General features: G+C 68.8%; 1 protein-coding gene across 1 annotated transcript in view; it reads left to right on the plus strand.

Annotated features, from left to right (window-relative positions):
• COL4A2 (collagen type IV alpha 2 chain) overlaps nucleotides 1-12907 on the plus strand; it is a gene marked incomplete at its 5' end in the record, with an annotated part of 96462 nt that overhangs the window by 71808 nt on the left and 11747 nt on the right. Inside the window, 11 exons of the mRNA XM_084234916.1 lie at nucleotides 3490-3582; nucleotides 4566-4723; nucleotides 5695-5767; nucleotides 5847-5953; nucleotides 6535-6736; nucleotides 7011-7061; nucleotides 8090-8146; nucleotides 9555-9662; nucleotides 10463-10684; nucleotides 11080-11241; nucleotides 12189-12359. Coding sequence (XP_084091042.1) covers nucleotides 3490-3582; nucleotides 4566-4723; nucleotides 5695-5767; nucleotides 5847-5953; nucleotides 6535-6736; nucleotides 7011-7061; nucleotides 8090-8146; nucleotides 9555-9662; nucleotides 10463-10684; nucleotides 11080-11241; nucleotides 12189-12359 — 1404 coding nt within the window. The remainder of the gene's footprint in view (nucleotides 1-3489; nucleotides 3583-4565; nucleotides 4724-5694; nucleotides 5768-5846; nucleotides 5954-6534; nucleotides 6737-7010; nucleotides 7062-8089; nucleotides 8147-9554; nucleotides 9663-10462; nucleotides 10685-11079; nucleotides 11242-12188; nucleotides 12360-12907) is intronic.

Genomic DNA, 12907 nt, shown 5'->3' on the forward strand with positions numbered 1-12907 from the left:
TGGGTTTCCCACCACTTAACCCGGGCACAAATGTGGTGGGTGCCGGGGTGCCAACAGGTTAGGCTGGCGACAGGCAAAGCCGTGTCCCTGTGGTCCCTGCGGACACACCAGGCTGGCGAGCGGCGCCCAGCCAGGTCCGTGCAGAGAGCTCCACGCTCCCAGTGGCCCTCGCGGCCGTGCTCCACGGCGTCCTGGCCAGACTGGGCAGGTGCCGCCTGAGGGTGGCAGCAGCCTCGACAGACAGGTGGCTGTGCTGTCTGGAAGGAAGTAGCAGCCACTGGCCAGGGCTGAGGGACACTGGGCAGCCGGGCCCACTCCAGTCGGCCCCCCCACCCCACCCCACGCTCCAGGCCGCAGCCCCAGCCCGCACCCGCCCGGGAGCCTGCGTCAGAGACGGACACTCTGGGCAGCTTCCGCTTTAAACAGCGGCCTCCTGGCGGAGGCTGGACGGTTGCGGCACTGGAAGAAAAAGAGGCCGTGAGCCCTCCTGGGCCACACTGGGCAGCCCCTTTTCAAAACACTGACTTTAAAATCCCCGACATCCTCCCCAGAATCTCTGACAGCCCCTCATTCGGGCGGGGAGAGGGTCGTGTTTGCCGGCGGGCGCTGTTTGGTTTCTGCTGAATGTCAGAGCCTCGGCCGGAGTTCCTGCGGGAGCCCGCTCTGTCCCCGGGGAGCGTCTTCCATTAAAACGCGGCCGTGTCTGCTCCCACTCTGTCTGTCTGCGGCTGCGCTGCTTCCCAATTCTCAGTTGGCAAAAACAGGATCTCACATTCTCGGGGAGAACTTTAGGTGCAGCTGTTTCCCTGGAGTTTGCCAAATAGCTGGAGGGTGTTATCGTGACTATTCTCTATTATCCTGGAAGTAATATTTATTACGGGGTCATCTGGAATGGGTGCTAAGTTTCCAGAATGTTGTGTTTCCCAAGTAAGTAAGATCTGTTGGAGTTTCGTGGCAACAGAATACGAAGTGTTAAAAGAAAAGGCCCAAAAGCAGGCCTCTTCGAAGGCCGCTGCTAGGAGGCCATCGTCGCTGCTGTCCTGCCACCACGTCCTGTCGGCGGACACGGAGCCTGACCTGCTCATGACTGTGTGACGGCCTAACACAGGTGTCTGCACAGACGCGCGGATGCCTGTCCTCGGAGTGGACGAGGGGAGATTTATGGCAGGCCTGGCATGGTGGCCCATAAATTTATCAGCAAAAATGTTAGTGCCTGCAACTTAAGTTCTCCTGGAAATATTTATCTTACCCCAGGAGACACATTGTTTCCAAACCACCTATTTTTGAAAACAATCTCTGCCAGGAGAAAACAGCCAACATAAGGGCCTTTAAAAACATGTTTGTGAGCAATGAGGAGCTCTCATCAATGACCCTGAGCCCACGGAGTTGGACTTTTCTCCTGGAACGAACTTGTTGGATTCTTTCCTTGTTAACTGCAGCTCATCTGTTCTAGACGTTTCTGCTGATAAAACCCAGAATGTTTAGTCTCTGCAGTCCCCGCAGAATCCACCCGCGAAGCCCGTGTTCTCCGCGCGCTTGCGCTCCGCCCACCCCGCCCCAGCGCGGCGGTGCCGTGGCCTGGAACAAGCCAGAATGGTGCCTGCTGCCGCGGCCGCTGGCAGGAAAGGCGTGTCCAGCAGTGAGCTGTGTTCCCCGTCGTTTGAAATCATGAATTCATTCGATAAAGAAGCAGCCGGGGTGGGGGCAGCCACGCCATCTCTCATGGCGGCGTCTGGGGACGCTGAGGAGCCCACAGCCCCTCCGACTGAAAACTCTGCCATCTTGACCTCTGTGGTCAACAGCCACCCACAGGGCCGCACGGCCCAGCCCAGGGTGGACACGCCCCCCCGGTCACCACTGACGCTGGAGCCCCCGGCCTCCCGGGCCTGGGTGCAGCAGCGCCCCCTCACCCCACCCCGCTGCCCGGAGCCCTGCTGTCCTGCCTGCCTTGGGTGCTGAGGCCGTTCTTTTAGAGACTCCTCTGCTGCTGGCTCCCCTTCCGCCCATCCAGCTGGGCGTGTTGGGGCGTGGACCCGTCTCGCTGGGGGCACGCGTCCCTCCTCGTGAAGTTGAGGACGAGTCACTTGCTGACCTGCCCTCGCTGCGCTGCCTAGTTCTGGGTCCTGAGCTCCCCACTCGGGCCAAGTGTCCAGTGAGGGCCCACGCGGACCCCCATCACCGCGCCCCGCCCAGTGCACCATCCGAGCCTCTGCTTGTCCACAGCCCCACGCCCCCAATCCTCACAGCACCCCCACGTTCTCCCGCCAGCCCTCACAGCCGGTCTGCATACTTCCCCCAAGCCCCTGCCTACACCGCAGGGTCTACACCGGCAGGGCCTACACCGGCAGGGCGAACGTCCTTTACCTGTAATCACGTCGTAACTTCCCTCCCGGAAGGCGACCCGGTTCCTGCACCTGTGGCCTGGTGCCCCACCCCTTCACTGCCACCCCACCCTGCACCCTAGTCCCCTCGGCACCCCTCCCGAGTCACTGGCTTCCGTCCTACCCGGAGACTCTGGCTCCCCCTCTCTGGAGCCCCCCCCCTCTGTTCACTGGTTGGCTCTCTTGTTCTTGAGATCTTCACTTCTGCACGGCCTCCTTGGGGACCCTCACGGCCCCAGCTGTAAGCGGGTCTCTCCTGCACTCTCTGACGGCCGCCACGGTCACCGATCGACCCACGCTTGCCCCGGGTCTGCATCTAAGACGCCGTTACCACGGCAAACAGCGCCCAGCGCCATGAACACATGAGCACAGTCCCAGTGACCATGGGGTGGCCACGTCCCCGGCACTGGCTCGCTGCCTCCCCTAAAGGCAGGGAGCTCCCCGGGGCCCCCGACATTCAGGCCCCAGAGCCGTTTTCCAACAGAGAACAAAAGCCTTTTAAATTGGGTGGCAACATGTATGTTGGGGGCTGTCCCGTGGGGCTGTCCCGGGTGCAGCGGGAAGGTCGAGGAGCGGGACCTGCCGCCCCCACGGCAGCGTGGGTGTGTCCAGAAAGGCACGCCCAGCCCTGCCACAAGGCGGCGCTCTCCCTGGCGGGATGGGGAGCCCGGAGTACCCTGAGGGGGCGGGAGGTGAGCGGGCGGCAGCCGGGGTGGCCCGTGACCCCGCGGCTCACGGGGGCTGGCGTCCTCATGCGAGGGGATGCGGCGGGGGCAGAACAGGGAGCCGAGCTGGTCTTCACATCGTTCCTGGTTCCGTCCGGGGCTTGGTTTCTGCCGGCCTGCCGGGGACGGGCCTCAGCGCAGAAGTCAGTTATGGGTGAAGATTGAAACCCCTCTCAGAGTCCGTGTTCCTCAGAAGAGAAGACGTGGCCCTGGATTCTGAGGAAACTGGGCCGCGGGTCTGGGGGCGCCAACAGCACGTGCTTCTCTGGGAAGTGGTTTGGGAGCGAGCTGGGGCGCGACCCCAGGCGGGAGGGGTGGCCTCAACCCGCCGCCGCGGCTGGGCAGGTCCGTGGGCACTGACCACCCTGTGCTTCCCTCTCCAGGCTACCTGTTTGGCCTTAAAGGATCGACGGGGCGGGTGGGCTACCCCGGTGCCTCTGGATTCCCCGGCGCCCGCGGACAGAAGGGCTGGAAAGGTGAGCTGCGCCGGCTCCGCTCCCTCTGAAGCGAGAGGCCTGTCCGCGGCCAGCACCCCCCCCCCCCCCGCACTGCTTCCCTGCAGCTGAGACGGCAGCCCCAGCTCCGCTCTCGGAGCCCCTGGTCGCACCACCACCGCCTCCCTCCTGGGTGCAGAGCCGGGGTGGGGACAGAGGAGGCGATGCGACTCCTCAGCCTGAACCCCAGGGTGGCCAAGGGCCCTCCCCTGAGCGCTTGTCGGGCCGTCACCCCAGAAATCCCAGGCTCAACACCCCGCATGCGGGCCAGCCGCCCATGGGAGGCCAGGCGCGGCTATCCCTCTCCGCCGTGATGGCCCTGCTCCTGGCCAGTGTGGGCAGCACTTCCCAGTGCTTACCAGCCCCTGCCCTCCCGGTGTGCGTGGGTGCTGAGGCGCTTCCACGCCCCCCGGGCACCCTCTGTGGATGGGCCTCAGCAGGGTCAGGCACTGGGCAGCTAGACCGTCCACCTCCCCAAGCATCAGTGTCATCTGTGCCCTGGGGACCCCACCCACCCCCAGCGCCGGGCTCCTTGGCCCAGCCACGGCAGACAGAGGGGAGGGGCCTGCTGCTTCCCTGCCCACCGTGACCTTGGCCTCCCAGCTCTTGCCAGGCCACCCCCGCAGCTCCCCTCCCCAGCCTCTGGGCCCCAGCTCCCCTCCCCAGCTCCTCCCTGGGCCCTGAGTGGGGACCCTGCGGCACCTGCACCAACCCCTCAACATCCCTGCGTGCCCTTCGGGCCCGCCCGCACCCCCGCTGCAACCGGGCCAGTGCCAGCTTGTCCCAGGAGATCCCGTGTCCCAGGGGTGCCGGGGTGCAGCGACTCACACACCTTGTCTTAGCAATGAGGGCCCCCTAGGCCAGGTTGAGACCAGCGTGGGCGGCCTGGGCAGGCGTGGCCCCGGTCAGAGGGTGAGCGACACTCAGGACTAACCAGCGCCCCTCCCCGGCCCTCCCCCTCGCAGGCGAATCCGGGGACTGCAAGTGCGAGGACGGGGACGTCAGGGGGCTCCCGGGGCTGCCCGGACCCAAGGGCTTTCCAGGCTTCAACGGGGAGCCAGGGAGGAAAGGAGGCCACGGAGACCCCGGCCAGCACGGCATCCCTGGGTTCCCGGGGTTCAAGGTGAGTGGGCAGTGGCCGAGGACCGGTCCCTCCCGGGGCTGAGATGGCAGCGGTGCGCACCCCGTGCCAGCGTCCCCCAGCCGCTGGACCCCGAGGGCGGGACCCCCCAAGCCCCCGCCGGGCTGGGCTGTCGCTGACCGGCCGCAGGGGACGCTGGCCTGGGCCTGGAGAATGTCACCCTCCCTGCGAAGAGCTGGATCAATAAATCAAGCCTCTGTGGAATGTCCCGGGGGGACGGCACCCGCCATCACGCCTGGCATTCCGTTTACTTAGTCAACTTAAAAACTCCCTGACTCTCGCGAATAGCAACCCCCAAGCTTTGCCCAAAGCTGATCTAACACCTCCAAGTACATTCGGGCTCATTCACTCGCTGCTCTGCTCGTCCGGGACGTGACCTCAGCAGACCTCACAGCCCAAGTGTGAGCGTCCCTGTGCACATGCCCTTCAGAGTCTGGTTTTCCAGCCGCGAGACAGCCTGTCCCGAGTACGCGCAGGGGGCGCTGACGGGGCTGCCTCTGTCACCTGCTGGCCAGAGCAGTCGCTGCAGCTCCCAAGCTGTGTCAGCCTCGCAAGGTTAGGGCTTCCTCCCCGGGCTTTCTTGAGACGACTCTGGCTCGACTGCCCAGGACGGTGCAGCCTCGGTGCAGCCTCTGCAGTGAGCTCTGGGGCGGCTCCTGCTGCTGGGTCGGGGCCCAGGCTCTGAGCAGGAGACTCCTGCGTTCCCCGCCCAGCCTCACGCGGCCACCTCCACACCCGCTGAATTCTTCAGCATTAAACACCCGGCTCCTCCGCCTCTCCGGCCACATCCAAGTGCTCAGTAGCATGGACGGTCCCCACTGGGCCTGGCCGGAACCACAGAAAGGTCCCTGGACGCCAGGCTTGCCGAGCCCACGGCCCTCGGTTCCACCAGCCGGCAAACGGCTCTCCCGGGCCCCGCGTGCAGGTGAGGACGCTCGTGTTTGCTTCCGCAGGGAGCTCCTGGGGCGAGCGGCCCTCCAGGGCCCAAAGGCGCGAAGGGAGACTCCAGAACAATCACCACCAAAGGTCAGTGCCCCGTGGCAGAGCGGCGTGTGGACGGGGAGCCCGCCGCGGCCGCCTGGGCTCACACTGCCGACCCCCCCAGGTGAGCGTGGACAGCCGGGGATCCCGGGCGTGCCGGGCCTGAAGGGAGACGACGGCTTCCCGGGGCGTGCCGGGCTTGACGGCTTCCCGGGCATGCCGGGGCCCCCGGTGAGTCCCCCCGGGTTCTGGGGCTCTGTGCGAGCGAGTGAGCAGAAATCCCCCGCGGTGAGAGAGGGGGCGCCGGGCCGCAAGCCCAGACCACAAGTCGGGCAGGGTCGGGTGGTTTCTGTGGCTGCCGGACCCGGGGCTGACGGTCGGGGCACCAGCCACCTGGCTCCGGACCCTGCGCCCCTCCCCACCCGGCGTGGTCACAGGCCATGCTCGGCCTCCGCCTCGGACGCACCCCTGGCTCATCCCAACGCGAGCCTCCACCCCTCAGCGGCGCCTCAGCCCTGCGCCCCGTGCTCGGCCGCGCACGTGGTGTCATGGGAGAAAACGCCCCCCGCTACCCGGAGCCGCCGCTCTCACCGCAGCTCCCCTGGGGCTCAGACGCCCCACGCAGGGCGCTGGGCGTGGGCAGAGGGCGCCTGCCGCGGTGCTGCTTGCGGCTGAAGTGAACATGCGGTCGCTTCACCCACCGAGGGGCTCACTGGCTCCGCCATCTGCCCGCCCGGCCCGCGGCGCAGACGCCAGGACGGGGAGGCGGCCCTGCGGCTGTCTGTGTGGTGAGAGGGAACCATCTTCACTAGGGCGACGGCATCAAAGGCCCCCTTGGGGACCCGGGTCTCCCCGGAGTTCCCGGCACCAAGGGCATCCCAGGAGAAAGGGGACCCCCCGGATTCGGCTTGCCGGGCCCCAAAGGCGAGCGTGGATTCCCCGGAGACGCCGGCTTACCTGGACCACCAGGCTTCCCCGGCCCCCCCGGCCCTCCCGGCCCCCCAGGACCAATCGGTGAGGAGGGGTCTTCCTCTCAGCTGTGTGCCCGCCGCCGCGCCCCACACCCTCTGTTCTGGGCCAGGAGCGAGGCTCCGGGGCCCCAGGAGAACGCAGGGCTGCGTGCCCGTGGGAGGGCGCCCGCCTCCAGCACCCCCAGCCGCAGAAGGGGCCCCCCAAGAGCGGAAGCCAAGGAGCCTGTGCAGGCTCAGCCCAGCCCCAGCCCCGCAGGACGCCCTCCCCGCCCCGCACGCTCACGGGGCCAGTAACAGCCTCGCTCGTGTCTCTCCAGATTGCGAGGACGGCGTGAAGAGGCCCATCGGGCAGGAGATCGTCCGGCCAGGTACTCAGGGAGCTCAGGGGCCGCGGGACCCCCGCGCCCGCGCTGCACCCCAGCGAGACCAGAAACAGGCGAGGCCGGGGGGCCGCTCCCCACCCACGGGCGGCAGCAGCATGGCCCCCAGGCCTCGGCCAGCTCCGGGAGCCTTAGCCGCAGACCAGCCCTCTGACGGCACGGGCGGGCCCAGGAGGCGGTGCCGGCGCGTGGAGGGGAGCGGAGGGGCTCCGTGGGGCGCGCAGGGCTGGGGTCCGAGGCAGACACAGGAACTCAGGGGGGCGCAGAGAAGAATCCGAGGCCGCAGGAACGGCCGCGCCCGGCCAGGCTCCGGGGTGGAGGAGGCCGTGGCTGTGCAAGTGGCCGGGGCAGCGGTGCCGGCCGCAGCGCCGTCAGGGTCTGGGGGTGAACGCTCAGAGGAAGGCTGAGGCCGAGTCTGTGCCCCGGGCCGGGTGGGTGGGTGGGGTGGCCGCAGGGGGGCTCCAGGGGAGGTGGGGGCAAGTAGGCTCCCAGGGGCGGCCGGGCGGGGGCTCTGTGGGCCCCCGAGGCCATCGGTCCTTTCCTTTCACGACCTGCGCTGCCAGCTGGCACCCGCCCCCGGGGGTGGCAGAGCCCGTCACTGCGCACCTTGGCTGCGGGGCCAAGACGGGAGCCTGGCCGGATGCCTGGCCGGTCCGCAGCCTGCCACGGGGTGGGACGGTTCTCAGGGGTGGGACGGTTCTCAAAGCGCATCTCAGAAGTCGGGGCGCCCCTCCCAGACCACAGACAAAAGCGGCGTCCCCGCGACGGGCCGGCAGGGGGCGCTCGTGGGCTCCGCCTCCCCGGCCCCAGTCCTGGGGCAGCGGCCAGCGCTGTCTCCGGGGACTCGCGGCCTGCCGGCTCGTCTCTGCTGCTCCCGCGGTGGAACGCGACTCTGAGCCGCGTCTCCCCCCCAGGGCCCCAGGCTGCCTGACGGAGCTGGTGCGCCTGCGGCCGGGTCCCCCCACCACCCTCGTCCTGCCGGAGGCGGCTCTGCTCACCCCTCCTCTCTCTTCCAGGCTGCATCGGAGGGCCCAAGGGGTCTCCAGGCCAGCCAGGACCCCCCGGCCCCACAGGTAACTGCTCCCCGGAGGGACCTCCGCCTCTCCACGGCGTCTCACCCCCGCTCCCCCTGCTGGGCCCCGCACGAGCCACGTCCCCCTCTCAGCCCTCCGCAGGTTGCCGCAGCTGCCCGGCACCCTCCTGGCCCTGGAGGGGACAGTGGGTGCCCCTCGCCGGCCGAGGCAGCAGAGCTGGGGCTCAGCCTCCCATGCCAGAGGGGGGCTGCCGCCTTAGGCAGAAAGGAAGCTTGTCTCCCCGCAGTCTCCTATTAGCCCTTGCATCTCGGGGTCTGAGGGAGGCCCCGGGACGGGCTGTTCCTGTGGGACGGGCTGGAATGTGGGGGAAATAGAGAGAAACGAGGCTCAGAATCTCTTTACCCCCAGGGGTCGGGGGTGTCTTGTCTCCTGCAGCCCCAGGAGTAAAGGGGTTTTGTCTCCTGGCTCAAGCCAGTCACCCCAACTAAAGAGCCTGTGAGAAGGGGGTCCCCAAACGCAGCCCGGTGTCGGGGCCGCCCCTCGCCCACCCGTGGTGTGTTCCAGTGAGACCACCCGGTGCCGTGCGTGCCCGTCGGCCGGCCTGGAGCCGGCGTGGGCGGGGCGTCCTGGGCCCCGTGCTCCACTGGACGGGGGGGGGTGGGTTTCCGGTGGACGGCAGGGTCAGGCAGGGCAGCCCCTCCCAGAGAAGAGGAGGCGTGGACGAGACAGTGGGGTGCCCGTCTTCCAATCCCGAGGGCGAGGTGGACGCAGCGCAGCTGCCCTCCAAGGGCGAGGCTGGCATCTCCTCCCACTTGCCGATGGGAAGGCGGAGGCACAGGGAGGTCCAGACAGTGTCCAGGCCACACGGCAAGGAGCAGCAGGGCCGCGAGCCCCAGGCCTCGGGTCTCAGTGCCCCGGAACTCTGATGTCGGCCCTGACGGTGGCTCGCGCCCCAAGCGCGGCTTTTACACACAGAGGCCCCAGGGCCTGCCTCAGCCGTGCGGCCCTCAGCCGTGCAGCCCTCAGCTCCAGGCCCCATGCGGCCAGCGGCCCCTGGCCCAACCATGCAGGCCCTCCTGCCCGCATCCAGGGGTCTGCGCACACCCGTGCTCACTGAGCTCCCGCAGGAAGCTCCCCGGGCCCCTGTCCAGGCGGGGCTGTGGCGTGTCCTTGTGTGGGGGCTGCACTGGAGCGGGCTCATCTGGCCACTCTGGGCTGGCTCGGCAGGCAGGACCTCCCCCAGCAGCTGGTCTGGGCTTCCGGGCAGCCAGGGGCGCATCCGCTGTGGGGGGGTGCCTACCTCCAGATCAGGGGGCCATGCAAGGGTGGACCCCCAGCCCCAAGGCTCCCCAGCTCTTGGGGGCACAGTAAGTCAGGCACCGAGCCTGCCACCTCCTGTCCTTACCATGGGGTGTCCTGACGAGTCGTCGTTCCTTGGGGTATGCAGGTGCCAAAGGCCTCCGAGGGACACCAGGATTCTCAGGTGCTGACGGAGCCCCAGGACCCAAGGGCCTCCCGGGAGAACCAGGTCGCGAGGGGTTTCCAGGACCCCCAGGTACGTTGGGTCAGGTCTTTCTCCACCCTTCAGCTTGGGTAATGGCTGTGTGTGGGTGAGGGGTGCCCCAGCTCGCTGCCTGGGCTCCAGGAGGACGCACATATCAGCTCAGTCCACGGTGCAGCAGGCCGGGGCCGGCCAGGCTCGTCAAACCTCCGTGGGGCCGCCTCTTGGCGTGAGCAGGCGCCATCATTCACGCTGTCACCCTCGGGCTCAGCCCAGATCCCAGATGTGGCTCCGTCGCCCACAAGGCCGCCCTACGGCTGGCAGGGGATGGGGGGTCGGGGCTCCCATGGCCGCCAGAGGCAGGAGTGGCTCGGGAAGCTTTCCTTTTGAACACACCCGGGACCGCTGCCCTCAGAAGTCCCTCTGGCCCCCCGCAAAGGCCCGCGGCCCCTGCACGTGACAGCCGCCCCCGCCTGGCTCGGCAGCCATGGCTCTCAGCAGAGGGAGGGCGTCGTCCCGCAGGCTCTCAGGCTGGCCAACAGCCAGGGCCCCCAGCAAAGAGCGCGTCCAGGCCGTCTGGGCCCTGAGGCTGGTGGCCCCCCTGGGCTTCGCCTCCCTGCTCTGTCCCTGGCTGGCACATGCCTGGCACAGAAGGTCCCTCGGGAGCCATTTGCATAACACGTGGGCCCAGGGACTCGAAGACCTTATCCAGGAGCGGCTGGGTCTGAAGGTCCCCCCTTCGCTGCATGTGGGCCCAGCCAGGGGGAGGCAGGGTCTGGATGGAGCCCAGTGCCGCCCGCCACTCTCGGGGCTCCCCTCACAGGGTGTGGTGCTGACCGCCCTGTGTCCTCTAGGCTTTGTGGGACCCCGAGGATCCAAAGGCGCAGTGGGCCGCCCCGGCCTGGATGGACAGCCGGGTCCCAGTGGCCTGCCAGGCCCGGTCGGGCCCCCTGGAGATAGGGGCCTCCCCGGAGAGGCCCTGGGAGCACAGCCAGGGCCCCGGGGCGACGCTGGGCTGCCTGGACACCCTGGACTGAAAGGCCAGCCGGGAGAGAGAGGCCCACCTGGATTCACCGGTACGTGGCTCCCGCAGGGGTGGGAGGCCCCGGACACTGCAGAACAGACCTGGTCGCGGGCTCGGAGACAGGCGTTCGCACACCGGGTGGGGTGCCCAGCGACGGGCGTCCGTGCGCCTGCTCCACCTGCTCGTGGGGTGGGTGCGGGGACGGCGGCATGTGGCCCCAGGGCACGTTTTTCAGTGCAGCCAAGTGCACGAAAGTAAAATGCCCAGTAGAAAGGGGACTGGACTGCACTCACGCCAGGGCCGGGGCTGGCCACACGGAGGCCGCCCGGAGGGAGGCCGCCCGCCCCCCCGTCTCCTTCACGCCAGGGAACCGCCGTCCTGTCTCAAGGCAGCTGCTGTCCCAGGGTCGTGAGGGGCGGGGCTCACGCTCACCTCCCGCCTCTGCAGGGAGCCAGGGCATGCCCGGGATGCCAGGGCTGAAGGGGCACTACGGCTTCCCGGGCCCCGCGGGCCAGCCAGGACTGCCCGGGCCGCCAGGACTGCACGGCTTCCCCGGAGCTCCCGGCCGGGAGGGGCCCTTGGGGCTGCCAGGGGCCCCAGGCTTTGGAGGTAGGATCCCCCTCCCACTCGGTGGGGCCTGCTGTGCTCCCCGGGCCCCCCCCCCCCCGCTGTGGGTGAACCCGCAGGAAGGAACACCATGTGCCGGGGGCCTCTGCTCCCTGCCCGCGCGTCTGCGCCCCGTGGCGTGTGCCCCTAACGAGGCCTCAGTCGTGCTGACGGTGCGCGCCCCGAGGTCCCCGCTGAGCCGTAGCCTCGCCGAGGGCCTGTGTCCGGGCAAGTCGGCCTCCGGGCGCTGGGGCGGGGGCGTTGCAGACACGGGGCCGGCCACGGCGGTGTCCAGAAACAGGGCGCGCTCAGCCAGCGAGGAGGCCCCTTCACCTGCTGCACGCGGGGCTCTCGGGGAGCAGACTCCCCCAAGCGCAAACCCACCCACACTGCGGGCAGCCGTGGCTCTTCGTTTCCTGACAGTGACAGATTTGGGGAGAAAGGGACCCTCCTTCCGGGAGGTGGGGCAGGAGGCTCCCCTGCCCGCGGGCCTCAGGGTTCCATGGGTGGCCCCACTGGGCCAACCCCCGCCCTCCTCTTTGGAGGCGCTTCCTGAGAGCTGTCCCCACGGGGAGAAACTCGGGAGGAGGCCAGAAGCCACCGTGTGGGGAGCAGCTGGGCCAGGTGACACCCCCTGGAACTTACCCTGGGCTGGAGGGGGGCAGCCCACAGGACCCCACAACCCGCCTGCTCACCCCCAGCTCTGCCCTCCCCAATGCGCAGCCAGGACTGGGTGGGGTCCCGCTCAGCCGCGTCAGGCCTCCGGCCCCCAGGAAGGCTGACCGTGCGGGCCCCACACTCCACCCACCTGTCCACTCACCTGCCTGGCCGCGTCCCCAGCTCCCCCACAGAGCCGAGCTCAGGGCAGGGGTTGTCCTGATGCCGCCAGCCTCATCCCGAGGCCTCTCTGAGGCCATCGCCCTCCTGACTCTCCTGCCCCGCTCTGACAGGCCTGCCCGGAGACAGAGGGGACCCGGGGGACGTGGGCGCCCCCGGACCTGTGGGCATGAAGGGGCTCTCCGGCGACAGAGGAGACCCGGGTTTGCTGGGCGAGAGGGGTCAACCTGGAAACCCCGGATTTAAAGGCATGGTCGGGATGCCCGGCACCCCCGGGCTGAAAGGTAACCAGGGGGCAAGATGGGTGTCGGCTGGGGGCGTCGGCTGGGGGCGCTGGGTGGGTCACACTGGACTAGGGGCAGCTGGGGGCTCCCCTCCCTGGGAGCCCCAGCCCGAGGGACGTGCCTGTGGCTCTAAGGCGGGGGTGAGCCCGCAGAGAGGACCTGAGAACAGGACTGGCCACCTGCAGGGATGTGGGAGCCTGGTCTGGCGGCTCACCCAGGAGCCACTGCCCAGGCGGGGCCAGTGCTCCAGCAGCGGGGCCTCTGGCCCGGTGGCTGCTCGAGCCGCCCCTGCTTCCCGTCCACTGTCCGTGCGGCGCTGGGCATGTGGGCGCGTGCGGCCGCCTGTGCCTGTTCTCTCTTCTCGGTGGCCAGCAGCAGCCACCTTCCGGCTCTGCCATCCCTCTGCTGCCCGCTGGGCATTGCCTTACGTCTCGTCCACCAGGGCCAGCAACGGGCGGGCTGCAGCGCCACCCCCAGCTGCATCCCCCAGCTGGACAGGCCCTGGGGTGGCGTGCAGGGCCCCGGGCAGGCTAGACCCGCACGGCGTC

Source organism: Talpa europaea (genome assembly GCF_964194135.1).
Source record: "Talpa europaea genome assembly, chromosome: 6".
NCBI lineage: Eukaryota > Metazoa > Chordata > Mammalia > Eulipotyphla > Talpidae > Talpa > Talpa europaea.